Consider the following 27,058-nt stretch of genomic DNA (forward strand, 5'->3'; position numbering starts at 1 on the left):
TATTCAGTTGCATACAGTCTGCTCAGAGGTGACATGTGCCTGACATACAAGGCCATGTCCAACCCGGAATTAATGGACATGCTCCACCTCAAAAAATCCAAATCCACCAAAACCACTAGAGCAAGCGACTTAAAACTTAGCACGGATATAAATAGGACGTGCTGGAGGGATAGATTTATCATTCAGACTCCCTATGCTGTGGAATAAAATCCCGATCCATGTGAGGCAGAGCACCTCGCTGGCTCTGTTCAAGAGAAATCTTGACCTGTGGATGGGAGATCGTAGGTTTATCCCGGGAATCATCTCTGTGTCACTGCTGGACAGAGGCACAACAAACTAATGGGCACAGTATTTTTTCATATAAGGGGTGGCGTAAGCCACAAAAATTTGGGCTAGGCTTATAAATGCCTTAGGGCAGATAGCCTAGTATAAACCTATGAACCACATTACAAACATATCTACATTGTGTACACCTTCCACATTTAATCATCCTTTGCTCGCCTGCTGTATTTTGTCCACCCCTGCTATTATCATTCTCCAAATAAGATTTTATATTTTTCCCCTTTTCTGTATACTATGACAGGATTAGTGCCAACTTTAGCTGTTAAACCACAAGTACCAAGTTTTTAAGAATGCTTTTACAATTGCTACAAAATTTCACAAATCGAGACAGGACTAGAGGTTTAATACCAATGTTCCTGTATAGTCACCCTTATTCCTACTGAGGAAAGACAATGACCACATTACAAAGTTCATCCAATAATGATTTTGGGTTGTTTCCCTCACCAAGCATTTTTTTTCAACTTCTCAACCTCAGTTTTAAAAACCACATTTTAAAGATATCAGCCTACATAATGTGACCATTAAGCTCTTTTTGCCAGTTGGGATGTTTACTATGGAAATGTGAAAAAAAACTACTGGAATAGGTAGATTTTCTAAAATTAAATATTAGATTCATATTGTCTCTCCAATATATTTGCTAATAACATCTATATAGTTGATAGTATCCACCCCTATTTCAAATGTAAACTGCAAAAAAGTAGTGGTCCCGCTTAAGTAATCCATACACTCAGCTAATTTTTCATGGTTCCCATTCCAATCAAACATAACACCATCCAAGTACTGATTATTTAATCACAGATTAAAAAAAAGTGACATAAAACATTCTCCCATCACAGAAGTACTATATTAGGAAAAATAGGGTTCACTGCCGCACCCATAGTAAGGCCTTTAATTTGTAATACTCCCCTTAACAGGACACAATTATTAAACAGAATTGCTTCTGTAAAGGTTCATATTACAGTGATGTGTGTAAAGCGCCTATTATTTATGAGTACTTCATTAGGCCAATCAAAGCCTATAGCATGTGGGATTACTAAAATAAATCTTTTACAACAACCCCTAAGGATAAGGATTTATCTACAGTCACTTCTGCCCATGACCTGGAAGAAATGCCATGAATATACCAAAATATGCTTCTGTAAAGATATGAACATGTCTGGCACAGCAGGGCCAAATTCTAAGTCCATGAGAAAGGGGAATTTAATTAGCTTTGCTTCGATATCCGCAGGAAGGAACTGAGTACAAAGCCATGCACATCTCCTGATGACAGACCCAGTAGCAACTGCCCTGGAAGAAGCTTCCACTGCATCATGAATCTAGCCTATTTAGTTTCAGAAACCTCAAAGTTAGGTATAGGTCTATTCAATTTACCAAGACTAGACAACAAATATTTTGTCATTTGAATCTGTTAATTCAATGCCCTGAAGGCCAGGGTGGAAGAAATGTATACCTTCTTTCCGTATCTGTCCATGGCCCTAGTCTTTATGGAAGATAACATATTAGCTAACAGTTCGAAAGGCTTGCCCATGGAAACAGAAAACAGAGAGGAGTATGCTAAAGGATTTTTTTCTGGCCCTAGTCTTTCTTATGGAAGATAACATATTAACTAGCAGTTCAAAAGGCTTGCCCCATGGAGACAGAAAACAGAGAAGAGTAAGCTAAAGGATTTTTTTTTTTTATATACAGGAATTTTAGATCTTGTGTTTGGTGACTGGGAGTCAGGTGAGGAACAAGTAGATCCAAAGCAACAAGACAAGCCTCCAGAACTGCAGAAACATGTGCAGGCATAGGAGTTATACCTACAAACAGTAATTTCTTCAGCACATCAGAAATCTTAAGTCCCATTTAAAATGCTGCATCATTTTTGTGATGGCTTCCCCAAAGGAGATTTCCTCTACAGGAGAGTCAGGAGATAATGTGTCTATCATATAAGGCCATTTGGCCAGGGGAATGAATCAGATAAGAGTATGTTAGAGAGTTCCTCAGAAGTCTTCCTCCTCCTCCTCAACAGACAATTCACGTTCTATCTCCTGACGGAAGGGAACAACATAAACAGAAAGTACTTATGTTCTGCTGTTCCCCCTCAAAAAAATCAATGCCAAAGTAGGCTCTAGCTGTGACACAGTGACCACAACAGAATTTAAATTGTTTACTTTTCTTGAGCACATCTTGCTCATGCTGAATGTCAAGATGAAGGTGTGTAATGTATGCCTGACAAAAACAAACCAAAAAAAGCACAGAGATAGGGGTTCAGCCCATTCTCCTGTTCTGATGTGAAATGCCATGCAGGCACAATCCCAAGCAAAGGAGATGGACAAAATAACCATAACAATGACTGAAAAATAGGGGATTCCAACTAATCTCCTGAGGAAGGTTCCGAGTATCAGGCTTAGCATTACACAAAGTGCTCGTAAACAGTCACAAATCTAGAATAATCACATACGAATACTTAAGTATTACACTCAGCACTCAAACGCGCAGACTACCACAACGAAGTACTCTGTCACAGGCAGCAGGCAAAGGAGACACTTTCAAGAAGCAGGAAATCAAAAAGCCAGTAAAAAAAAAGTGTGGGTGTAGAACAGAACTTGGAAAAATAGAGTCTGAATGACTTCTGTAGCCAAAGCTACACCACATGTTTAGACTCAGTCCAATTTAAAAGTGCAACTTACCTGTTTCTATGCTGAGAAACAGATGTAGGAGTCTACCTGCAAGTACATTTATGATGCTGACAGTTAAAACAAAAGGACAAACTGACAATTAAAAAAAAAAAAAAAAAAAAAAAAAAAAAAAAACGGATTTAAAAAAGCACCCATACAGTTAACATGGACAGCACAATGGTGTAGCGGTTAGCACTGTCACCTCATTGCAAGAGGTTAGCATGTTTGATTCTCAGTTGGGGTGCCTTCTGTGTAGAGTCTGCACATCCTCCCTGCGTTTGTGTCCGTTTCCTCCAGGAGCTCCAGTTTCCTCCCACATTCCAAAGACGTGCAGTAGGTGGAATGGACACTCTAAGTTGGCCCCAGGTGTGAGTGTGTGCATGTGAGCGTGTGGTGCCTCACAAGAGGGTTGGGTCTCGGACTAGTAACCCAATCCCGTAAAAGCTGTACCTGCTACAGAAACAAGTGCTGAAGGTGCTCGATGCCCAATGTGCTTAAGAGCACAGAAGCGAATCCAGGATCCAGTTAACTTACACACACACACACACACACACACACACACACACACACACACACACACACACACACTGCTTCTTCACTCAAACAGCATCGCCACAAATTTTGATAACACTGACCTGGGTGCAGGAAGTCAGTCAGTGAGAAACAGACAAAAGAAGCCAGCATGCAGCACAGAAGACATGCTGCAGTGGCCAATATTTAGTTTTATAAATGTTACTTCTGTTTTTTTTTTTTTCCTTTAAGTAAAGGGTTGTTTTTTTTTTCACAAAAGCCAATAAACCATTTTTTAGGTTAGGAACAGAGAAACAGTAGCTTTGATGCAATACTGACTAGCGCAGAAGTTTAATCCTCTGCAAATCCTCTGTAATGTCAAACCTAAACCTTGCATCAACTGAAGTACAAGACTATATGTTGCTAGACTCAATATAGGTTACAATTTCCATGGCCTCCAATTGCCTACTGTGCAACACTAAAGCAAGTTATTTTACCAGTCAGTGTTTTACTATAACCCTTGATAAGGGGACTGTGTGATCAGTGGACTCAGTGGGTTAACAATTTACTGTTCTTTCTTTGTTTCCAGTTTTGAAAACTTCAGCCAAGCTAGAACTTCCACCGAGCGACCTCTCAAACCTCTTGTATATCAGAGGCACATAGGACATATGCAAACAACCCTTATGAACATCAGGTGTTTCAGATATATGGCGATTCTGAATGCCCTTGACTTAATTCTTTAAGTTGTTTCAAAGGACAATTTCGGGAAATGTGAAGCCAAACCCCATTAGCTGTGGATATACATATTTCGGCATTGTTATGACCTCATCAGCACAGCACAAGCAGAATGTTTGACTAAGCATAAGAAACACAGCCCTGTTGTACCCAGCTGATGTCCATTACCATTAGGGTGACTGCAAAATATTCCAACTAACATACTAAAACAAAGAGTGAGAAGGTCACACAGAAAACCAATAAATGAAAACTCCAGCCAAGCTGGAACTTCCACTGAGTGACCTGTCAAACCTCTTGTATCGGAGGCACATGGGATACATGCAAACGACCCTTATGAACATCAGGTGTTTCAGCTATATAGTGCTTCTGAATGCTCATGACTTATTTCTTTTTAATGCTTAGTCAAACACTCTTCTTGTGCTGTGTCTTATGCTTAGTCAAACACTATGCTTGTGCTGTGGAAATATGCATATCCACAGCTAGTGGGGTTTGGCTTCACTGGCCTGAAATTGTCCATTGAAATGACTTAAAAAGAATTAAGTCATGGGCATTCAGAATTACCATATAGCTGAAACACCCGATGTTCATAATGGTCGCTTGCCTACATCCCATGTACCTCTGATACAAGAGGTTTGACAGGTCACTCAGTGGAAGTTCTAGCTTGGCTGGAGTTTTCATTTAGTTTTTTACTGATTGTTTTTTCTCACACTTTGTTTTAGGTTGCTTCCAGTTTTGCACACTGGAAACTTGTGTTGGAAACTGGTTTTAAATTACGAAATCCAGCCATAACAACCCCAAGATCTCAGCCACAAATGCACCCTATTATCCATGGCTCAACCTTTAGCACTATACTTATTTTAACAACATGGTTAATTATGCTCAATTCTCTCAGCAGGGGTGGATTAATTGGAAATTAGCTGCTACCAATTCGGCTATCACAAGTACTAAAAAAGCTGGGTATGGGCAGCAAATTCATTGCTGGAACCTGGGAAGCAAGCCAGCAAGTTGGAAAGAACAAACATTTTCACCCAAAAGATAGATTACTTGACCTGCAAATATTAACCTTTTTCATATGCACTAGCACAGCCCCCCCCCCACACACACACAAATAAACACCCCAAATTATGTCATCACATCACACACAAACATGCCTGCTGAAATAAATGCCAGGCAAGGCTAATACAAGGTGGGTGAAGTAATTACATTTAGTTTTTAAATTTATTTGAACATTCTGCTGTTTAGCATACTATGTAATGGGTACATGCAGCTACAGGGCAGAATAGAGGCTCAACCAGATTCCATTTTCGACCTCTCTATGTGATCTTAAAGATTTTGAATATAAAATTTCAGCAGAAGCCTTGTATCACAGATGTACTTTTTTGAATTCTTTATTCAGATTAAACAAAGAGAGCACATAGTATTGATTTAGAAATGTTCTATAATTTCAGGACATGCAATGATAAACAATGAAAAAGTACAGTTGTGTACCTACCATAAATGTAGATGTCTTGAGTGTATTCACTGTTGCAGTCACTACTCTTGGGTTATCCTGCTGGCAGGCTACCCGCAGTCGGCCAGAATTCCAAAGTCTAGGTCCGGCGTCGGTTGCTGTCGCCTCTTCCCTGACTCCAGTGCGCCAGGGGTATATAAAAGATGCAGCAGACGCAGATGTCAGGTGCCCCCAAAATGGTAGGCTATAAATATTATGCCAATAATTATGCATGCAGTAAAATAAGCATTTCCTTCATCTACAAGCAAATACACCACATAGGTTGTATAAGATAGAGAAGTATAGGTGAGTCCCAGCAAAGAAAAGGGGGATGGAGGGTGGGTAACCTGGACTGCAACAGTGAATACACTCGAACATCTACATTTATGGTAGGTACACAACTGTACTATGTTCATCGTGTTTCACTGTTGCAGTCATTACTCTTGGGTTGAATCCCAAAGCTAAGGCTGGGTGGCTGGGCCTAAATAGGATTAGGAGAGGCTATAAGGCCTTGCAGAACTGCAGTGGCAAAGCCTGCTCTGGATTTAGAGTAGAGAGGTAAATGGTAGTGCTTTGTGAAAGTGTGCACTGAACTCCCAAGTTGCAGCCTCTAAAATGTCTTTGGTTGGTACTCCTCTGAGAAAGGCTGCTGAAGTGGCTGCTGCCCTGATAGAATGAGGCCTAATGCCCTTGGGCACTGATTTGCCATGTTGTGAGTAACAGAAACAAATGCAGTGGCCTATCCATTTTGAAATAGTCTGTTTTGAGATAGGCTTTCCTTGAGATCCTGCAGCATATGCCACTAAAAGTTGCTCAGTTTTTCTGAAAGCTTTAGTTCTGTCCAAGTAGAAACATAGTTGTCTGTATGTCCAAGGAATGCAGAAGTCTCTCACCCTTATTCTGTGGGTTTGGATAAAAGGTAGGCAAATGAATGGTTTGGTTAAGGGCCACACTGGACACTACCTTAGGCATAAATGTTGTGTTTGTCCTTAGAGAAACCCTGTCTGGATGGAAAATGATGAAAGGTTCCACAGCCATGAGTGCCTGTAACTCTGAAACTAGTCTTGCAGTGGTTATTGCTAGGAGCAGAGCTGTTTTCCAAGATAAAAACTTTATATCAGCTGTATTGGCTGGCTCAAAAGGCGGCAGTGTGAGTTTTTCCAAGACATAATTGAGGTCCCATGCAGGTATTGGGGCTCTCCTTGGAGGTCTTACGTTTCTGGCCCCTCTGAGGTACTGCCTTAGCAATGGATGAGAAAAAATAGGAGGTTCCTTATTGTAACAAGCTGAAATGGCAGAAGCATGAATTTTAATTGATGAAAAGGATAGGCCTTTGTCCAGCATCTCAGTTAGGTATTGTAAAATCTGAGGAATATTTGGTACAGACGTGTCAAGTTCTTGTGCCTGGTTCCAAGCACAGAATCTTTTCCATTTGTCTGCATAAGATTTCCTGGTATTGGGCCTCCTGGCCTCCAGAATAACATCCATCACTGCTTTAGAGAGAGGTGTGCTTTGAATGGTTACATTATCTGCCATGCTGCCAGATTTAGGGTTCTGAGTTGGCTGTGCAGAATCTGATTGTTTTGCTGGGTCAGTAAGTGAGGAATTAGAGGCAATGTCCAGGCTGGCCTTTAGACAAGTTTTTTAGGATTGGGTATCAGTGCTGGCGTGGCCAGTCTGGGGCAATCAGAATCATTCTTGGCTTCTCGTCTGATCTTTAGGAGTACCTTGGGGAGGAGAGGCAGAGGAGGAAAGGCATATACTGTTAGACTTTTCCAGCTGAATGACAGAGCATCCACTTTCCATGCTTGCTTGTGATAAGTCCTTGTGCAGAATTTCTCGTGGGGATCCGTAAGGTTTCTGCTTAGTTCGTCTGCCAGAGTATTGTTCTTTCCTGGCACGAATTGTGCTTGCAGGTGTACTTGATAAGTCAATGCTGTGTTCCACAAAGTCATGGCTTGTCTGCAGAGGGGGTAGGAATGTATGCCTCCCTGCTTGTTTATGTACCACATGACTGTAGTATTGTCCGTCCTTATCAGTGGTTGTCCTGGATGGAGTAGATCCTTGAAAGCTGTCAGGGCATTCTAAACAGCTAGCATCTCTTTTTGATTGATATGTAGATGCATTTGGCTTGTGGACCATGTGCCCTGAATACGTTTTCCTGCTATGTGTGCTCCCCCCAGGCATAATCCGATGCATTTGTTGTTATTGACTGCCTGGCTGTGGGTAGAGTGAATGGCTGCCCCTTGTTGAGGTGACAGGCATGAGCCCACCATCGAAACTCCTGTTGCAGGCAAGGAATGAGGGTAATTAATGCTTCCAGGCTTTGACAATGTTGAGTCCAGACACTTTTTAGGTACCATTGAAGTTTCCTCATATGTAGTCTGACATATGGAATTAGTAGAATGCAGGATGCCATGAAGCCCAAAGCCTGCAGAATTTTTCTTGCAGTTAACTGGGTCTTTGTTGCCAACATTTTGAAGTAAGAACTTAGTTGCCTTTGTTTGTCTGGCGTGAGATAAGCCATCTGGGTAGTTGTATTTAAGCTTACACCCAGGAATATTATCTCTTGAGAGGGTACTAGTTTTGATTTCTTTTTGTTTACTGTGTACCCTAGGCAAATTAATAATCTTTTTATGAACGCCAGATGCTTTAGTAGAGTGTCCTTGTCCTCTGCTTGTATAAGGCAGTCATCAAGTAAGGATAAATTTGAATTCCTCTTTGTCTGCAAAATGCAATTACTGATGCCAGGCATTTTGTGAAGACCCTGGGTGCAGTAGATAAGCCAAAGGGCAGTGCAGAGAATTGGTAGTGCACTGAGCCAGCTATGAATCTGACGTATCTTCAGCAAGATTGTCTGATTGGTATATGCGGGTATGCCTCTTTTAGGTGCAAAGTTGCAAGCCAAGCCTTCTTGCCGAGCATGGGCAGAAGCTGTTTCAGAGTTAACATTTTGAATTTTGGAACGTCCAGAAATGTTTAGAAAACACAGGTCCAGTATTGGCCTCCAGGCTTTGTCCTTTCTGGGGACCAAGAAAAGTCTCGAGTAAAATCCTTGTCCCTGCTCTTGCTGTAGTACTTTCTGAATGGCCCTCATTTGCATAAGGGACGAAAATGATTGTGTGGCAGGTTTGGCATACCTTTTGCCTTTGGCAGGGTGTGAAAGTGGAACCTGTAGCCCTGGGACACTACCATTTGTCCTGGGTGATCACGTGCCAATTTTGAGAGAAAAGTGCTAGTTTTTCCCCTAAGGGGGCTGCAAGAAGAGAAGTGCTTGGTGCTGGCAGAGGCAAGTCATTGGGACTGTGTTGCCTGTATGGCTGTGCTTTGTCTTCTCCACTTTTGGAGGTAGAAGCGCCCCACTGTTTAGGCCTGTATGAGCCCTGGGGCTGGGATCTGCCTCTGGAATGTCTGTATCTGCCTCTTTGTGGCCTGTCTGACACTGGAAAGGACCAATTCTTTGTAGGCCAGTTCCTGCTAAATTTTGGTGGCTGAACCTGTAAGAAATCCTTTACAGTTTGCACAGATTTCGCTTTGTCCTCCATTTTCTTCAAAACCTCCTCTGCTTTAACACCAAATAAAGTATCATGCTGTAATGGAGCATCTAATAATTTTGCTTTAACATGATCAGGCAGATTTTGTTCCTTTAACCAAGCATGCCTCCTAATGACAGAACCTGTAACTACAGCCCTGCAGGAGGGCCTCCAGAGAATCAAAACCACATTGCAATGTATGCTTTCCCACTTGTTCAGTTGCATGCAATAAATCCTGTATTTCCTTATTTTCTGTGCAATCAGAATTAGTCAACATTTTCTGTTTCAACAGTGACATTAAGTATTGCTGATATGTAATCATATGGAATTGACAATTTAAAGCCCTCGCAGCCAAAGTAGCAGAAGTGTAAACCCCCCCACCATCTGTCTAGTGCCCTTGAATCCCTGTCAGAAGGGACAGGGTATTTTGCAGTATCGGCCTTAACCCCTTTGGGACCCTGAGAAATAGTTTCTGGGTCAGTAGCAGGGTTTTTATAAAGAAATTTATGTGAATCAGGAACCCTGTAGTATCTATCTGGTTTAACAGGAGCTGGAGGTAAGGAGTCTGGAGAAAGGCCAGACTCTGAAAATACATCATCAACAATGTCTAACACAGGGGGAATTAGCAAGAGGCCTGTGCTGAGGAAGTAAAAGAAAATCTCTACGTCTTTTCTTTGATTCTGAGTAATCTTGGCTCTCCCAGTTTAAGTGCTCCCTCATGGTATGCAGGGTTTCCCCAAAAGAATAATCCTCAGGAGGAGAGGCTGAAGGAATGGATTCTTCACCATCAGAATCCTCATAGGGAGGAAGAGGGTATTCCTGTACAGAAGAGGAGTCAGAGGAAATGGAAACCTGATCTGAACAGCCAGAGTCTGTCTCTTGCCTAGGCCTCTTGTCAGGAGGGGGATGGGAACCCCTGATCAAGGTAATAAGGTCTTCGGCCATTTTGAGCATCTGTTTCTTAGGCATGGAAGTCTGTCCTGGAGTATGCTGTACTTGTTTCTTTGTCTTTAAAGCTGCTATAGTCTTTGCTTTTGAAGCTGAGGTAGGCTTTACATATAGCTGTGTAGGTCTGAAAACACCCTCAGAAGCAGATGCCTGCTCAGCAGCTCTGGACCCATCTGAGGGAATGATTTCCGAGTGTCCAATACCTTGAGTATCCAGAGGCCTAGCTGGCTCCACGTGGGAGTCATCAGTGGCCTGTGGCTCTGAGGTAGCGGGTGTCAGGGGATGCGAAAGCGCCTCACTGAGAACCGGCGACTGGCTTAGCGGAAGCCTCGTCGTCTGTTTTGGATCTCGGATGCCCGTCCTTCTCCTTTTCCTTGCGTTTTTTAGAAAGTCCGGTCGTCGGCTGTTCCGACGGCATTATGTAATTGAATTTTCGGCCAAAGTAATAAGCAAAATCAAACCGACGCTTAATAGTGCGTTTGTTGAATCTAGCACAAAACCGACAGCTAGCAACGTTATGATCAAGGCCTAGGCAAGGAATACAGTAAGAATGATAATCCTTATGAGGTATTTGCTTCCCACAAGAAATACAATTGTTAACTTTTTCTGACATCGGTCTGGAGCAAGAAAAAAGGCTTCCCCAATGGGGTACTTAGCTTTAATGAAGACTTCGGATCTAAAATTCGTCTGTGAAAATCTCAAGAATCGGCTGACCGGCACTTGCAAACTGCTTTTGCTTCGGGCACCGCGCAGCAAGAAAGACTGAAGAAAATGGCGTTGGCTGCATCTTTTATACCCCGGGTGCACTGACGTCAGGGAAGAGGTGACAGCAACAGACGCCGGACCTAGACTTTGGAATTCTGGCAGACTGCGGGTAGCCTGCCAGCAGGATAACCCAAGAGTAATGACTGCAACAGTGAAACACGAACATCTTGGACAGGAAAAGGATTGTAAGACTGACATTTGTAAAATACAACTTTCCATTTCATATGAAGGAATTTCCCTTACTGAAAATAAGCCACCTTAGCCCATGCTATTCCTACTATAAAGTAACCAGTGCTGCTGGAAACAGGACATGCTGTCACCTGACAAATCCACTCCTACACACACACACACACACACACACACACACACACACACACACACACACACACACACACACACACACAAGAATATTGTCAATATATAACTTTTTTTTTTTTTTTTTTTAAATAAAGAATGCTTTTTATTCAGTCAGTATAAAAAGTAAAAAATAAGGAAGAGTGAAAACTCAGCAAAATAAACAGACAAGCTGATTTCAGAAAAGCATTCGAGGTTGGTTCTGCCTAAGTAGAGGAATCATCAAAATCCATCTCGAAAGCTTTCTGAAATTAGCTTGTCTGTTTCTTTTTCAAAGTTTTCATTCATTCTTCCTAATTTTTTTTTACTATTTACAGCGACTGAATAAAAGGCATTCTTTATTAAATTTTTTTACTTTATTCCTTTTTAGTTTTTAAGTAAAATGTCTCTCTCTGGTTCTGTCGTGTTCACCAATAAAGATAGTAGGAAGGCTATTGGCTAAACAGTGGAAAAAAACTCAGATGAGAAGCTCAGCGTTTTCTCCACTGTCTTGGTAGGAACGTGACAGAACCACAGAGAGCTTTTATTTCAGAAAATGTATATTAACACTCACTTATTCTGTCATTTTTTTTCAAGTGAATATTTTAAAAGTGCCCTTGATTAAAAAAGGTCTTGCACTGTTGGGTTCTTTGGACACAGTATGTGTCTGTGTGTGCGCGCGTAAGAAATGCTGTAGGGAGATGCGAGTGTAGGAAATGATGTAGGGAGATGCGAGTGTGTGTGCGTGTTTTCATGTTCCTCGATAAACACAGTAAGAAGGCAATTTAGCTAGACAGCGGAAATGTGACAGAACCCCAGAGGAGCTTTCTTTTATTTTAGAAAATGCGTATGTATTCACACTCTCTTATTCTGTTGTTTTCTCAAGAGAAAAACATTTTAAAAGTGTCTCTGATTAAAAGTGGTCTTGTACTGCTGTGTTTTCGGGACTCTGAGCATCTGTGCATGCATCTGTCCATCTGTGTGTGTGTGCTGCTCCTTCAAAACTGCAATTTTCAATGAACCACTTTTGATTAACCACTGAAAGGAAATAAAAACAAGCCTTCATCTAGGTTCACTGGTGTGGTCTGCCACAAAGTTTCCCATGCTACGCACACAATTTATGATGCTGAAGACCTCATTCTTGAGGGAAGAAATGCCCCAAAGTTAAGCTGCTAAAGAAATCTGAAACTATTACTATGTCCACCTAAAGTTTTACTGACACTAACGCATGCCTAAGCTGCATCTGTCATCTCACCACAGTACACTTCAGTCCCAAACATTTGCTGCCATTAACTACTACTTCACTGGGGAGTTCGGGCACTTTGGCACAAGGAAGTTTATTTTCATTTCCAAGTTGCCAAGATATCCTGACAGGGTATTTGCTATGGGTGCATGGAGGGCAGGGCATGGCTCGTAGCCCAAGTTACAACAGGTGCGTGAGCAGTTCATTTCCTTTGAGCATATCCCAGTGAACATGACTCGTATCGCCGGAATACCTTAAGAGGTAGGTGGAGCCAAAGGACTCATTTTGTTGGCTTAACTAATCACTTAGCATTAGCTCACTTAACTGCAGGCAGCAGTTTAAAGTACAGTTTTTGGGACAATGGATACAGAGTGTGTGGCAGCTGTATTTTACGATGCTGCTCAACAACAGCAGCTGGTTGCGTGCTGTTGTTTAATATGCATGTGTAGTTTAAAGTGTTGTTACCTGAAGAATTTGTATTTCAGTATTTTGTGTACTGTAACATACCGAATGGTATAATGATCAATATAAAAAATTGTTTTAATTAATTCTCACTAGTTAGAAAATTATCTAAAGTGTCCGACCTGCTCTGTGATTGATGGACAGACTACAGGTGTCTGGACGACCCTGTTTACAGTAATTTGTTTTACTTATTCTGAGTTATTAGCATGATAATTTGCCATTTAGACCAAATTAATTCTTAAGTGTTGTAAGCACAAACTGTGGTATGCAAATTAGTAAGACTCCAGCATGCTTATGTCTATGAGGATTATCATCAGCTGTAAGAGGATACTGTATTTTATGACACCAATGAGCAACACATACCTGAAGTACAAAGCTGAAAGATTAGTCGAAGCACAATTTAGATTAAATGCTTTGCATATTTTATAGCCACAAATCTCAGTTTGCACAGACTGGCAGCCTTGGCAGTCACTGTAAGCATTACTTACTGTCTTGTACCTGTAACAGGTTGTGTTTAGCAGTGGTTCTATGCATGTGTGTGTGTGTGCGTGTAGGAACTGATGTAGGGAGATGCAAGTGTGTGTGTTTAAGGCCGCTTGTAATACAGTGCATAATGCTCTGTCCCACTATGATCCTGTCATGTCTATGTGGGTGTGACCCTCGCTGATGAGAAGCTTGGAGATTTTTCCCCTGTCTCGTGAGAGTGTGACAAAACCAGACAGGGATACAGTCACAAAGTCGACGTTAATAAAAAGCATTCTAAATAAAAATGGCATGCATATAAACATTTGGAACAAAATGTACTTCTGTAAATTCTGCTTTAAACAAACTACACAACTTCCAAGTTAAGCAAAACATTGCCATGCCAATTACAGTAACATGGCCACAATGGAACTCCTCTGATGCAACTCTAGCATGTCATCTTCTTCAGTCTTCTGGATAATACCTGGGAGAAGAGTTCTCTCACACCCACATTAACAGACACTTCAAGGCATAAACTCACATTTACTACAGGAAGAAGATGCCAAAAGAAACAGTGGTTAGACAAGTTATGTGCTGCAAAATACCTCAAAGATGATAAAAACTACAGCCAAGCAGTGGTTCAACCCCACTTAATTATCACTCAGTTATCCATTATTTACAGCTAGTCTTTAGTACCATCTCAGAGAGTTGAGCACATGCAGTGTGTACATTCATCCAGTTACATTCTCCCAAAATAATTCTGATCATGAAGCCAAGGCTTTCACAATCCACCAAAGCAGTGTTCGACAACTTATAACCAACTCCAGTACACGCCACCCAGTGAAGACAGACAATCCACTGGACGCTCACTCTTTGCCAGCAGAAGTTACAAGCCACACCACATAAAACTTGTTGCACTGCACTTACTCTTGGTAGATCAGCTTGCAGAGCAGAGAGATAATTTTCCAAGGCCACCCGACGACGATCATTGAGCATTGCTTCAACACGGGCCAGATGAGTCTCTACCAGTTGCTGCTTCTCACTGGCTGCTTCCTTCTCCAGTGATTCAACCATTTCTTGGAAATGCTAAGAAAAATATGGAGGTCATTACTCTTCTGCATAAAATAACTGCCCCCACATGTTCAGCAGCTGCATCTGGTACCACCAGGATGTTAACCATATCATGCTAACTAACCCCATTCCTTTATTAATTTGCTTTACTGTTTGCATTTCTGCATCATGTGAACAATCTTGACTCATTCCATCCAATGCCGCTATGTATGTTTGCACTTTAACTTCTGATGGGCGAGAGCAACACACCTTGCGAATATAGCCACACTTTTTTTCTAGGTTACTATTTTATGAATAAAAACACTGAAGCCTCCCAATTCTCTATTTTCTCATATAAGATTCTTTGAAGCACCATCTGCTCAGTCTGCTCTTCCACAGAAGGCACTCCCCAATACAAGATCAAACTGAAGGAGCCCTACAGAGATCATAAGCTCAGTATACTGCAATTAGCCACTTTCTGCTCACATCACTTACCAATCAAGCTGGCGAACACATGCACAGAAACAACTGCTTCTCCTTCCCACTATGTCAAGACCTAAAAATAGGGAGGGGTTGTACCTGAACAAGGGTTTGTCTCTCAGCCTTGGGTAGATTTCTAGCCTGCCGTTCAGCCTCTTCCCATTCCTTTTTCACCTGCAAGCAGAGAAAAAAATACATTCAGGTTTCCAAGACAGTAATCCACACAAGTCATGCCATTCACATTAACATGACTTTATAATTGAGTATTACTCTTGCACATTACAGTGAATACTGGTGCTGCATGATCTCCAGATTCTTCTCCCACCTTGAAGTATGGTGGTGATGCTTACAACTTACAGAAGCTGAAATGCCTTGGAAAATGCATAAGCATTATACAATGCACTACTTATCTTCTCCAAACTATTTGTGTCTTTCAGTCTGCTGAAATCCTCCTTGACAATTTTCCCCACTTCAAAACTAGAATGTCTGTATTCTCTAGTGCTAATAAACAGATGTTAAAACCAGAAAATTGAAAATTAACAGTGGCAACAAAAAGTACAGCTGTACTAGATAATATTTTTCTTCTTTCAGCTTTTCTCTGTTAGGGGTCGCCACAGCAGATCACTGTCCGCTCATGATTGGCAGTGGAGTTTTACGGTGTCGAGTTGCCAGCCCGGTACCCAACCTTCCACAGAAGGTGCACACACATGCACGCACTCACACCTAGGACCAATTTAGTGTGTCCAATCCACCTGCAACATGTCTTTCGGATGTGGGAGGAAACCGGAGCACCCGGAGGAAACTCACGCGACCACAGGGAGGACATGCAGACTCCGCACAGAAGGCACCCCAGCAGAGGATCGAACCAGAGAACCTCTTGCTGTGAGTCGGCAACGCTAACCGCTGCACCATCATGGCTGCCCTGTACTAGATAATATTAAACAGCAGAAATTCAAAGAGAAAAGTTTAAGTGGCAGTAAAGTAGATGGACTTCTGTGGACAGACATCAGTGGCCCATTTCTTTCCACAGAGGCAATGAGCTTCTCCCATCCTCACTACAAAAAAGTTAAATACTATTATCGGCAGGGCTTCAGTAGATGTTAGCTTGTGTGTGTGTGTGTGTGTGTGTGTGTGTGTGTGTGTGTGTGTGTGTGTGTGTATTCGAGTGAGTGTGGCAGTGTCATTGATACTTGTGTAGTATGCAACCTGTAATAGTAAACAGTGGACACCATAAATAAAGACCACCCAAGGGGGTACTATGAGGCTCAACAGCACAGGTACAAACCCTCCCCACCCTATGAAACTTCATTACTGTCCTATAATGTCCACCCAGGAAGAGAATACTGCACTTGGAAAACAGTCTCTGGGTCTCAATTTTGTTTTTATTAAATAAAGAAAAAAAGTAGTCCTCTTCCTTGTTTATCTATATGGGAATATTCTGCATGTAGTTCTTTCAGACATTTGTAGAAATTGCCAAGTAATACTTGAATACGCAAATCAGAATGCAGAGCTGCATCAATGTATGTTTTTTGCATGATTTACTGGTGAGCGCACATGTGATAAAAAAATTTCTGAAACAAGTACCTAGCACTGGGGTCTGTTAAGCGAACACCCTTTGATCGACACGTAAATGTCAAACTACAAAAACTTCAAATGGTCAAGTAAGTGACCCCCCCCACCCCCCCCCCCGAGGGAAAAAAATCACTTGGCCAATAAAAAACAAACCCTCAAACCCAAAGACGTTGGGGGCCGCAACCCCACACCCCTCCTAACTAAATATGCCAACTCAGAGATTGCACTACAGTGGAAGAAAGGGCAAATTCCTGATAACGGCAAAGCGATTTTTCCCCCAGGGAAAAAAATTTGCTTACTTAGCCATTCAAGCTTTCGTAGTTCGACATTTACGTGTTGATCAAAGGGCATTCGCTTAACAGACCCTTCGACAAAGTAAATGGGACAATGTAGCACTGCAGCATTTATGCATCAAAAGTTATGGAATTCTGCTTTTATCAGACGGAGCTTTTGACTACTGGCGAGGTGTCTGTGTGAAGCATTTTCAATGACATATGTCAATTTACAAGTAAAGAACACCATTTTGAAATAATTCTAAAAAAAATCTTTTGGCAATGCAGTACTTTACACTCTTAATACAACACTGATCAGGTTGATAAACCAGCAGTCTGAGGTAGTAAGCACTATATCCAAGTTGTACTTTGGTGACTGGAGTATGACACTGGGGGTGTGATTTTAGTAAAGTTATGACATTCTACAATGCCCTTTGTAGCAATGGAGAACATACAACAAACAAAGACGAAAAAAGGTTTTTACTTGTGTGATGCAAAGCAACGCTGAAACTGCCAACTTTTTCCTCAACTTTCGACTGTGACAGTATGACAGATATTCTAGCAGCTATGAAAACACAAGACTTGGATTCTGGCAGTTTACTGACAACACTGCACAGCTTGTAAAGAAAATTCACTATAGCACAGTTTCAGTCTCTGAAGGGAGTCTGCTATCCCATTCTTGTTTTAACTGACTTGTGCAGATATTAGCTCAATGTTTCTGAGGTAAGGTCTTTTTCCGGCTTTTATATTATATATATATATATATTTTCCAGGTTGACTACTACTGTGTTTGCCAACCTATGTATTTGAAAACTGTCTACAATAAGCAGTATGGTAACCACATACTCTGTGTGTGTTTTATATACACACAAAACAATTACAAAAAGATTTACTGACCATGGTAAAGTACAGTTACTTTGCATACTCATAACAGCAGAAAATGTTAACAGGATCACTGCTACGATTACTGCCACAGCAGTAGAATTTACAGCACATGGGAATCAGCTGCAAGTAGATGCAGCCTGGCCTGACTGGCAGAGGTTCCAACATTCCCCCAAACAGAGCTCAATTCCTCCCCACACCAAGAACACCAGCAGGATGCTCTCTGAAAAGTGACAGCAGCTTGCATGTTTTTTTGTGGAAGCAAAATTACCACTAACATGTTTACCTGTAAAGTCTGGTCAAGGGGGAAGTACTATGTCTTCCCAAAACTGAGAGAGAAGAGATGGCGGCAGCAGTAGGGTACTTCCCCTTCCCATCTCCCCAGCTGAACAGCACAAAAAAAAAATAGTCTCAGGGTTGGTGGTAAGAACCTTATATTGTAGCAGTGATCCTTGTATCTGAACAACTCTAATGACAGTATGCTTACATATATGCACTATGTTCACCATAAAGATCAGTACTGTAAGCTACAATTATGTCAAAACTGAAATTTATCATTTGAAAGAAGCTTCATCGACCATTATTCACAAATCTTACAAACGGTGTGCACTGATGTTACAGGTCAAAACAGCACTTTTTTTTGCAAGGAGTTAAGTCCATAACCCCCCCCCCCCCCCCCACACCAATCCCATACTCCAAACGTTATATGAACTTGAAGGTCACACAACAGGGAGGCAGAAAATGTCTTAAATAGCACAGAGCAAACTGAAGACAGTCCGACTACAGTTATTCTATTACATGTTCCAACTAAAGAGCTAAAGTGGCAGAATACACATGCCCTTAAAGACCATCATTTTTGTTTATTTTTAACTTTAAAGCCTGTAAAAGAACTGGTCTACTGACCTCTTTCAGTTACTGAAAAAAATGACAAAGTCTGTATTATTTCTTTATTTATTTATTACATTTGTTAACCGGGAAAGTCCTACTGGGCTAGGAGCCCATTTTCAGCGGAGGCCTGGGGAGAAAAGCTCCGAAATACAGTACAATGTATTCTATGAGTAAACAGCAATAATTACAGTTAATAGAATAGTAAGAAATTAAATACACACCTAATGTTACAACAAAGTACAAGCTAGGTGAAAATTGGTATATAACAAATGTTACCAGAAATAACATTGTTAGACCAGAAAATTGAGGTTAAAACACAGTTACTATTTATCAATAGTGACTTAACACTGGTGCCATTACATTAAAAAATGCATCTCTGAAGTCCAGAATTCTGCATCAGAGATGTTTTGAGGAAGCTGTAGTAACTGCTGCCCTAATGCCATGAATCAAACTGTCCCATAAGGTTCTTTCCACAAAGATCATAACAAAATGTTAAGCGGTTAGCTAACCAGGGTTCCAGGCAGAAATTCTATACACTTATGACAGGCAATCATCAGTGCAATATTAAAACATCTATCATTGATACGTACTTTAAGATCAAGGCTCTGCTATCCTAAAGAACTCCCCTTTACTCTGAGATACAGCAATTTTTGAGTTAGCATATCCAAGTACCAGGGATTTGAGGAGTACACCCCCAGACAATGGGGGTGGATGCAAAAGTGCAAAGCCCTCTGCAAAAATGATTTTTAAGTGATACAGTGAGTTTTGATTGACAAACCATTGCTTTACAAAAGCAGCCTCAAGTGCCCATTTTTAGTCCATTAAACTAATGTCACAGAACCAGCCACTCATTTAGAAAATGTATTTGGAGACTGACCTGCCCTGCTTCCCTAGCATAAATGACACAAATGTGTGATCTACTTGTTTGGGATCCTTTGTTCTGTCAATACAAAACTTCTGTACCTCATGGACATGTACAGGCAGTTGAAGTCTTTGCCCTTTTCCTTTGAGGTTTAAAGTGGAAGACTGAGGCATCCTGATCACAAAGGAGGGGCCATTCCTTAATGACACCTTGTCCATGTGAAAGGCTGCATAGAGTTCCTTGCACAGCAAGAAATGAAGTTCTGACATTTATCTGCACTGACTGGTTCAAAAGGGATTGTGTCTATTTTCTTTGTGCAAATCTAACAAAAGGAAACTAATTTTTCTGGGAGACCTAAAGTTTTGACCCCTTCAAAAATCAACTGTGGGGGACTGATGCGACTATGAGGGCTATTGAGGCAAGCAAGCTGCAACTGTCAACAGTGTGTGATATTAGGTAGAGTCATTTGTGCTATGGATAGTAGGGCCGTGAGTGTGCAACATATGCCAGCACAGCCAGCTGGAGTTTTGTAAAGAACTTTATGTCATTTGACTACCACTCTGATTTGCAAAGATGCTTGTGTTAAAATGTATTTGTAAAGTTGCTTGTATTAAAAATGTATCAACAGTGGGTCCTGCCGATAGAAGAGAGATATTCATGCATGTCAGACAGTATTCTAACTGATTAAATGTATACCTTTTAACAGAGAATTCTGGAAGGGAAGATGTTAATCTCAGTCCAGTTAATTTTGAAAAATGGGCTGAAAATTAAATGGGTTGGTTTAGGCCATAAAGATTTTCTCTTACAGGTATGATTGCAGCCAGAGACAAAAACGTGTGAGGAAAAACTAGGAATGTTAATATATTGTCCTTGGGGTTGAACCAATTACTATCCTGGAAGGGTGGAAGATTATGACATTATTTTATTGCTTTCAGATGCTGCAAAGTACAGTTGTGTACACTTACCATAAATGTAGACGTTCAAGTGTACTCACTGTTGCAGTCATTACATTTGGGTAATCCTGCTGGCAGGTTGCCCTCAGTCGGCCTGAATTCCAAAGTCTTGGGTCCTGTGTCGGCTGCTGTCGCCCCTTCCCTGACGTCAGGGGTATAAAAGAAGCAGCCAGTGCCATTTCTTCAGTTTTACTTGCCCCAGATGTCAGGTGCCCCCTAAAAGGGTAGCCAAAGTTTATATATAAAGATACATGCACCAATAAAAACTTTAACTTCATCTGCAAGCAAATACACCACAAAGGTTGTATAAATCAGAGAAGGAAAAATAAGTTCCACTAGAAAAAAGGGGGATGGAGGGTGGGTAACCTGGACTGCAACAGTGAATACACTCGAACATCTACATTTATTGTAAGTGTACACAACTGTACTATGTTCTGTTTCACTGTTGCAGTCATTTGGGTAGAGTCCCAAAACTATGGTTGGGAGGCTGGAGCTAAACCGCATTAGGAGCGGCTATGAGGCCCTACAGAATTGCAGTGGCAAAGCCTGCCCTGGATTTAGAGTACTTGGCAGATGATAGTGCTTTGTAAAGGTGTGCACTGAACTCCAAGTAGCAGCCTCTAAAATGTCTTTGGTTGGTACTCCCCTGGGAAAGGCTGCTGAAGTGGCTGCAGCTCTGGTTGAATGTGGCCTAATGCCCTTAGGCACTGGCTTGCCATGCTGAAAATAGCAGAAAAAATGCAGTGGCCTATCCACTTTGAAATAGTCTGCTTTGAGATGGCCTTTCCTTGTGATCCTGCAGCATATGCCACTAGTAATTGCTCGGTCTTCCTGAAAACGTTGGTTCTGTCCAAGTAGAATCTAAGCTGTCTGTGTACGTCCAAGGAATGCAGAATTCAATCCCCCTTGTTATGTGGATTTGGATAAAAAGTTGGCAGAAGAATAGTTTGGTTAAGAGCCACACTGGACACCACTTTAGGCATAAATGTCTGGTTTGCCCTCAAAGAAACCCTGTCTGGATAAAACATGATAAAATGTTCCACAGCCATGAGTTCCTGTAGCTCTGAAACTCGTCTTGCAGAAGTTATTGCTAGGAGCAGAGCTGTTTTCCAAGATAAAAACTTTATATCAGCAGTAGCAGCTGGCTCAAAAGGAGGCAGGGTGAGTTTTTCCAAGACACAGTTGAGGTCCCACGCAGGTATTGGTGATCTCCTTGGAGGCCTTACATTTTTGGCTCCTCTGGGGTACTGCTTTAATAAAGGATGAGAAAAGATTGGTGGTTCTGTCCTGTAATGAGCCGAAATGGCAGAGGCATGAATTTAATTGATGAAAATGATGGGCCTTTGTCCAGCAGCTCAGTTAAGTATTGCAAAATCTGAGGAATATTTGGTACAGTTGTATCAGTTCCTTGTGCCTGGTTCCAAGCACAGAATCTCTTCCATTTTCCAGCATAAGATTTTCTAGTACTAGGCCTTCTGGCTTCCAAAATGACATCCATCACAGCTTTACGGAGAGGTTTGTTTTGTATGACTACATTATCTGCCATGCTGCCAGGTTTAAAGTCCTGAGTTGGCTGTGCAAGATCTAATTGTTTTGCTGGGACAATAGATGGGGTATTTGAGGTAAGGTCCAAGCTGGGCATTGAGACAAATTCCTTAGGACTGGATACCAGTACTGGCGGGGCCAGTCTGGGGCAATCAGTATCATCTCTGGCCTCTCCTGTCTGACCTTTAATAGTACCTTGGGGAGGAGTGGCAGTGGAGGAAAGGCATATACTGATCGTTTTTTTCCAGCTAAAAGATAGGGCGTCCATTTTCCATGCTTGTCTGTGATAAGTCCTTGTGCAGAATCTTTTCAGTTGGTAGTTGTGAGGGGAGGCAAACAGATCTATGTCCGGGCATCCCCATTTCCTTATTATCATGCCGAAGACTTGTGGACCCAGCTGCCACTCGTGGGGATCCATGAGGTTTCGGCTTAGTTAGTTGCCAGAGTATTTTCCTTTCCTGGCAGGAATTGTGCCTGCAGATGTACTCGGTAAGTCAATGCTGTATCCCACAAAGTCATGGCTAGTCTGCAAAAGGGGTAAGAATGTGTGCCCCCCTGCTCATTTATATACCACATGACCGTGGTGTCGTCTGCCTTTATCAGTAGTTGTCCCGGATGAAGTAGGTCCTTGAAGGCTGTCAGGGCATTTTGAACAGCTAGCATCTCTTTTTGATTGATATGTAGATGCATTTGGTTTGAGGACCATGTGCCCTGAATGCATCTTTCTGCCATGTGGGCCCCCCAGGCATAATCTGAAGCATCCGTTGTTAGCGTCTGCCTGACTGGGGGTAATGTGAATGGCTGTCCCTTGTTCTGGTGACAAGCCTTCGCCCACCATCGAAACTCCTGTTGCAGGCAGGGAATGAGAGTAATCATTGTCTCCAGGCTGTGGCAATGTTGAGTCCAAACACTTTTTAGGTACCAGTGAAGTTTCCTCATATGCGGTCTTGCATATGGAATTAGTAGGATACAGGATGCCATGAAGCTCAAAACCTGCAGAATTTTTCTTGCAGATAAAGTACAGTTTTGTACCTACCATAAATGTAGATGTTCGAGTGTATACCCTGCTGCAGTCATCACACTTTGTTATCCTGTCGTCAGGCGGTCCCGCAGTCGGCCTGAATTCCAAAGTCTTGGTCCGGCGTCGGTTGCTGTCGCTTCTTCCCTGACGTCAGTGCGCCAGGGGTATACAAGAGGCATCCAACACCATTTTCTTCAGTTTTTCTTGCCCCAGATGTCAGGTGCCCCCCAAAAGGTGCTCAGTAGATAGTACCAATAATAAAAGTTTAGCACAATCAAAACATACCTCCAGCTATAAGCAAATACACCATAAAGGTTGTATCAGATTTTAAGGTATAGAAAGGTTTCAGCTAGGTCAGAGGGGGTGGAGGGAGGGTAACCTGGACTGCAGCAGGGTATACACTCTAACATCTACATTTATGGTAGGTACAAACCTGTACTATGTTCATCATGTTACCCTGCTGCAGTCATTACACTTGGGTTGAATCCCAAAGCTAAGGATGGGAGGTGGAGTCAAACAGAGTTAGAGGAGGCTAGAAGGCCCTGCAAAACTGCAGTGGCGAAGCCAGCTCCAGTCTTAGAGTAAAGTGGTAAGTGATAGTGTTTGGTGAAGGTGTGTACTGAACTCCAAGTTGCAGCTTCTAGAATATCCTTGGTTGGCACCCCCTGAGAAAGGCTGTAGATGTAGCTGCTGCCCTGGTGGAGTGGGGTCTTATGCTAGCAGGAACTGGTTTTCCATGATGGGTGTCGCAAAAACGTATGCAATGTGCTATCCATTTGGAAATGGTCTGTTTTGAGATGGCCTTTCCTTGTGATGCTGTAGCATAGGATACAAAAAGCTGGTCAGATTTTCTGAAAACCTTAGTTTTATCCAAGTAGTAACGTAGTTGCCTGTGAATGTCCAAGGAGTGCAGGAGTCTTTCTCCTTTGTTCTGTCGATTTGGGAAGAAGGTGGGTAAGTGGATGGTTTGATTTAGAGCCACATTGGATACCACCTTTAGCATAAAGGAGGGGTTAGTTCGTAGAGAAACTCTGTCTTGATGAAAAATGAGGAAAGGCTCTACTGCCATTAGTGCCTGTAACTCGGAGACTCTTCTGGCTGAAGTAATTGCTAGCAGCAGGGCAGTTTTCCATGATATAAACTTTAAATCAGCTGAGAAAGCTGGCTCAAAAGGTGGCAGTGTAAGTTTTTCCAGAACAAAGTTGAGGTCCCAAGTTGGTGTTGGTGCTCTCCTGGGAGGCCTAATGTTTTTGGCCCCTCTGAAGTACTGCCTTAGAAGTGGATGTGAAAATAAGGGAGGATCCGTGTTGTAGTGTGCTGAAATAGCTGAGGCGTGGATTTTAATAGATGAAAAAGAAAGTCCTTTGTGTAACATCTCAGTTAAATATTGTAGAATCTGAGGTATGTCCGGCTCAAGGGGATTTTGGCCTTCAGCTTGGTTCCAGGCGCAAAATCTTTTCCATTTGTCTGAGTAGGCTTTCCTGGTGCTGGGCCTCCTGGCCTCCAGAATGACATCCATAACAGCTTGTGAAAGAGGAGCTGGCTGGTTGCTTAGGTGATTTGCCATGCACCCAAATTTAAGGTTTTGAGCTGGCTGTGCAGAATCTGACTGTCTTGCTGAGTGAGCAGATGAGGAATTTGTGGTAAAATCCATGGTGGGCCCTGGGCCATGTTCCTTAGTAGTGGGTAACCAGTGCTGGCGTGGCCAGTCTGGGGAAATGAGTATCATTCGGGGTCTCTCCATTCGGACTTTCAGCAGCACCTTTGTGAGAAGGGGCAATGGAGGAAAGGCATATACTGTCAGCGTTTTCCAACTGAAGGAGGGAGCGTCCACTTTCCAAGCTTGATGGTGGAATGTCCTTGTGCAAAATTTTGACAGCTGATAGTTTTGGGGGTTGGCAAACAGGTCTATGTCTGGGCGCCCCCATTTTTGAGTTATCATTGCAAATACTTGTGGATCCAGTTTCCACTCGTGGGGATCCATGATGTTCCTGCTTAAGTCTGCCAATGTGTTCTTTTTTCCTGGCAGGAATTGTGCTTGTAATTGAACTTGGTAAGCCAGTGCTGTGTTCCACAAGGTCAGTGCTTGCCTGCATAGAGGGTAGGAGTGTGTTCCCCCTTGCTTGTTTATGTACAACATAACTGTGGTGTTGTCTGTCCTTATTATAAGCTGTCCTGGAAGTAAGAGGTCCTTGTAGGCTGTCAGAGCATTCTGTACAGCTAGCATTTCTTTTTGATTGATGTGCAGATTTCTTTGATCTGTAGTCCATATGCCTTGAACGCACTGACCTACCATGTGTGCCCCCCCAGGCATAGTCTGATGCATCCGTTGTCATAGTTTGCCTGGCTGGGGGTAAGGTGAAAGGCTGACCCTTGCTGAGGTGACATGCCTGTGACCACCATAGAAACTCCTGTTGAAGGCAGGGAATGAGAGGTATCATTGTTTCCAATCTGTGGCTGTGTTGAGTCCATACGCTTTTCAGGTTCCATTGTAATTTCCTCATATGCAGTTTTGCAAATGGTATTAGTAGTATGCAAGATGCCACGAAGCCCAAGGCCTGCAGAATTTTTCTTGCAGGGAGTTGGGTCTTTGTTGACATTATTTTGAAGTATTGAGTTAGTTGTAGTGGTTTGTCTGGCGTCAGATAAGCCATCTGGGCCGTTGTATTCAAGCTGGCACCCAGGAATGTCATTTTGTGAGGGCACTAGTTTTGATTTCTTTTCGTTTACCGTGTACCCTAGGCAACTTAGAAGGTGTTTTACAAACACCAGATGTTGTAAAAGAATGTCCTTGCTTTCTGCTTGGATGATGCAGTCATCCAGGTATGGGTATATATTTGAATTCCTCTGTCTGCAGTATGCAATTACTGGTGCCAGGTATTTTGTGAAGACCCTGGGCGCAGTAGATAAGCCAAAGGGCAGTGCAGAGAATTGGTAATGGGTTGAACCTGTAATGAAACGGAGGTATCTTCTGCAATATTGTCTGATAGGGACATGCAGGTATGCCTCCTTGAGGTCCAACGTTACTAGCCAAGCCTTCTTGCCCAACATGGAAAGAAGCTGCTGTAGTGTTAGCATCTTGAATTTGGGTACTTGCAAGTAGGTGCTTAGAACTGAAAGGTCCAGAATGGGTCTCCATGCATTGTCCTTTCTGGGGACTAGAAAGAGCCTTGAGTAAAATCCTTGGCCTTGCTCCTGTGAAGGTACCAGTTGAATGGCTCTCATTGTCCATGAGAGCTGTAATTTGTTTTTGTGCCTCTGCCCACTGATTTTGTGGCAGGTTTAGCATTCCTTTTATCCTTGGCAAGGTGTGGAAATGGAATCTGTATCCTTGTGAGATAATGTCTAGGACCCATTTGTCCTTTGTGATGATGTGCCAGTTGTCTGCAAAAAGTGCTAATGTTCCTCCCAAGGGAGCTGCCAAGAGAGCTTTGCTTGGCAGTTTGAGGGTTAAGTCATTGTGTTTGTCTTCTAGTAGCTTGGGGCCTGTCTTCTCCTCCCTTCTGTGTTGCAGTGCCCCATTGGCGAGGTTTGTAAGGGATTTGTGCTCGACCTCTGCCCCTTGGGCGTCTGTATTTACCCCTCTGTGGCCTGTCAGAAGCTGGAAAGGACCAATTTTTTTGTTGGCCAATTTCTGCTGAAGCATGGGGACTGTACCTGTAAGAAATCTTTGACAGTCTGCAAAGATTTTGCCTTATCCTCCATTTTCTTTAAAACCTCTTCTGCTTTAAAGTCAAATAAGACATCCTGCTGCATCTAATAACTTTGCTTTAACATGATCAGGCAGAGTTTGTTCTTTTAACCAAGCATGCCTACACGTATAACAGACCCAGTAACAGCTGCTCTACAGGAAGCTTTCAAGGAATCAAATCCACATTGTAAAATATGTTTGCCCACTTGTTCAGCTGCATGCAACAGATCCTGCATTTCCTTGAATTCAGACTATTGAGGGTGTGTGCTAATCTTTTGTTTTAATTGAGACATTAGGAATTGCTGGTATTTCAGCATGTGAAATTGACAATTTAGTGCCCTCATACCTAGAGTAGCTGAG

The 27,058-nt window shown here is 42.3% G+C and overlaps 1 protein-coding gene across 3 annotated transcripts in view; it reads right to left on the reverse strand.

Annotated features, from left to right (window-relative positions):
• APLP2 (amyloid beta precursor like protein 2) overlaps window positions 1-27,058 on the reverse strand; it is a 1,432,335-nt gene that overhangs the window by 633,672 nt on the left and 771,605 nt on the right. For all 3 annotated transcript variants that reach the window (XM_044081082.1, XM_044081081.1, XM_044081080.1), the window contains 2 exons: window positions 15,112-15,186; window positions 14,410-14,568 (listed from right to left, as the gene is read on the reverse strand). In XM_044081082.1, coding sequence (XP_043937017.1) covers window positions 14,410-14,568; window positions 15,112-15,186 — 234 coding nt within the window. The remainder of the gene's footprint in view (window positions 1-14,409; window positions 14,569-15,111; window positions 15,187-27,058) is intronic.

This window comes from Protopterus annectens, chromosome 8.part0 (assembly GCF_019279795.1).
Source record: "Protopterus annectens isolate FY-2018-M chromosome 8.part0, PAN1.0, whole genome shotgun sequence".
Taxonomy (NCBI): domain Eukaryota; kingdom Metazoa; phylum Chordata; order Ceratodontiformes; family Protopteridae; genus Protopterus; species Protopterus annectens.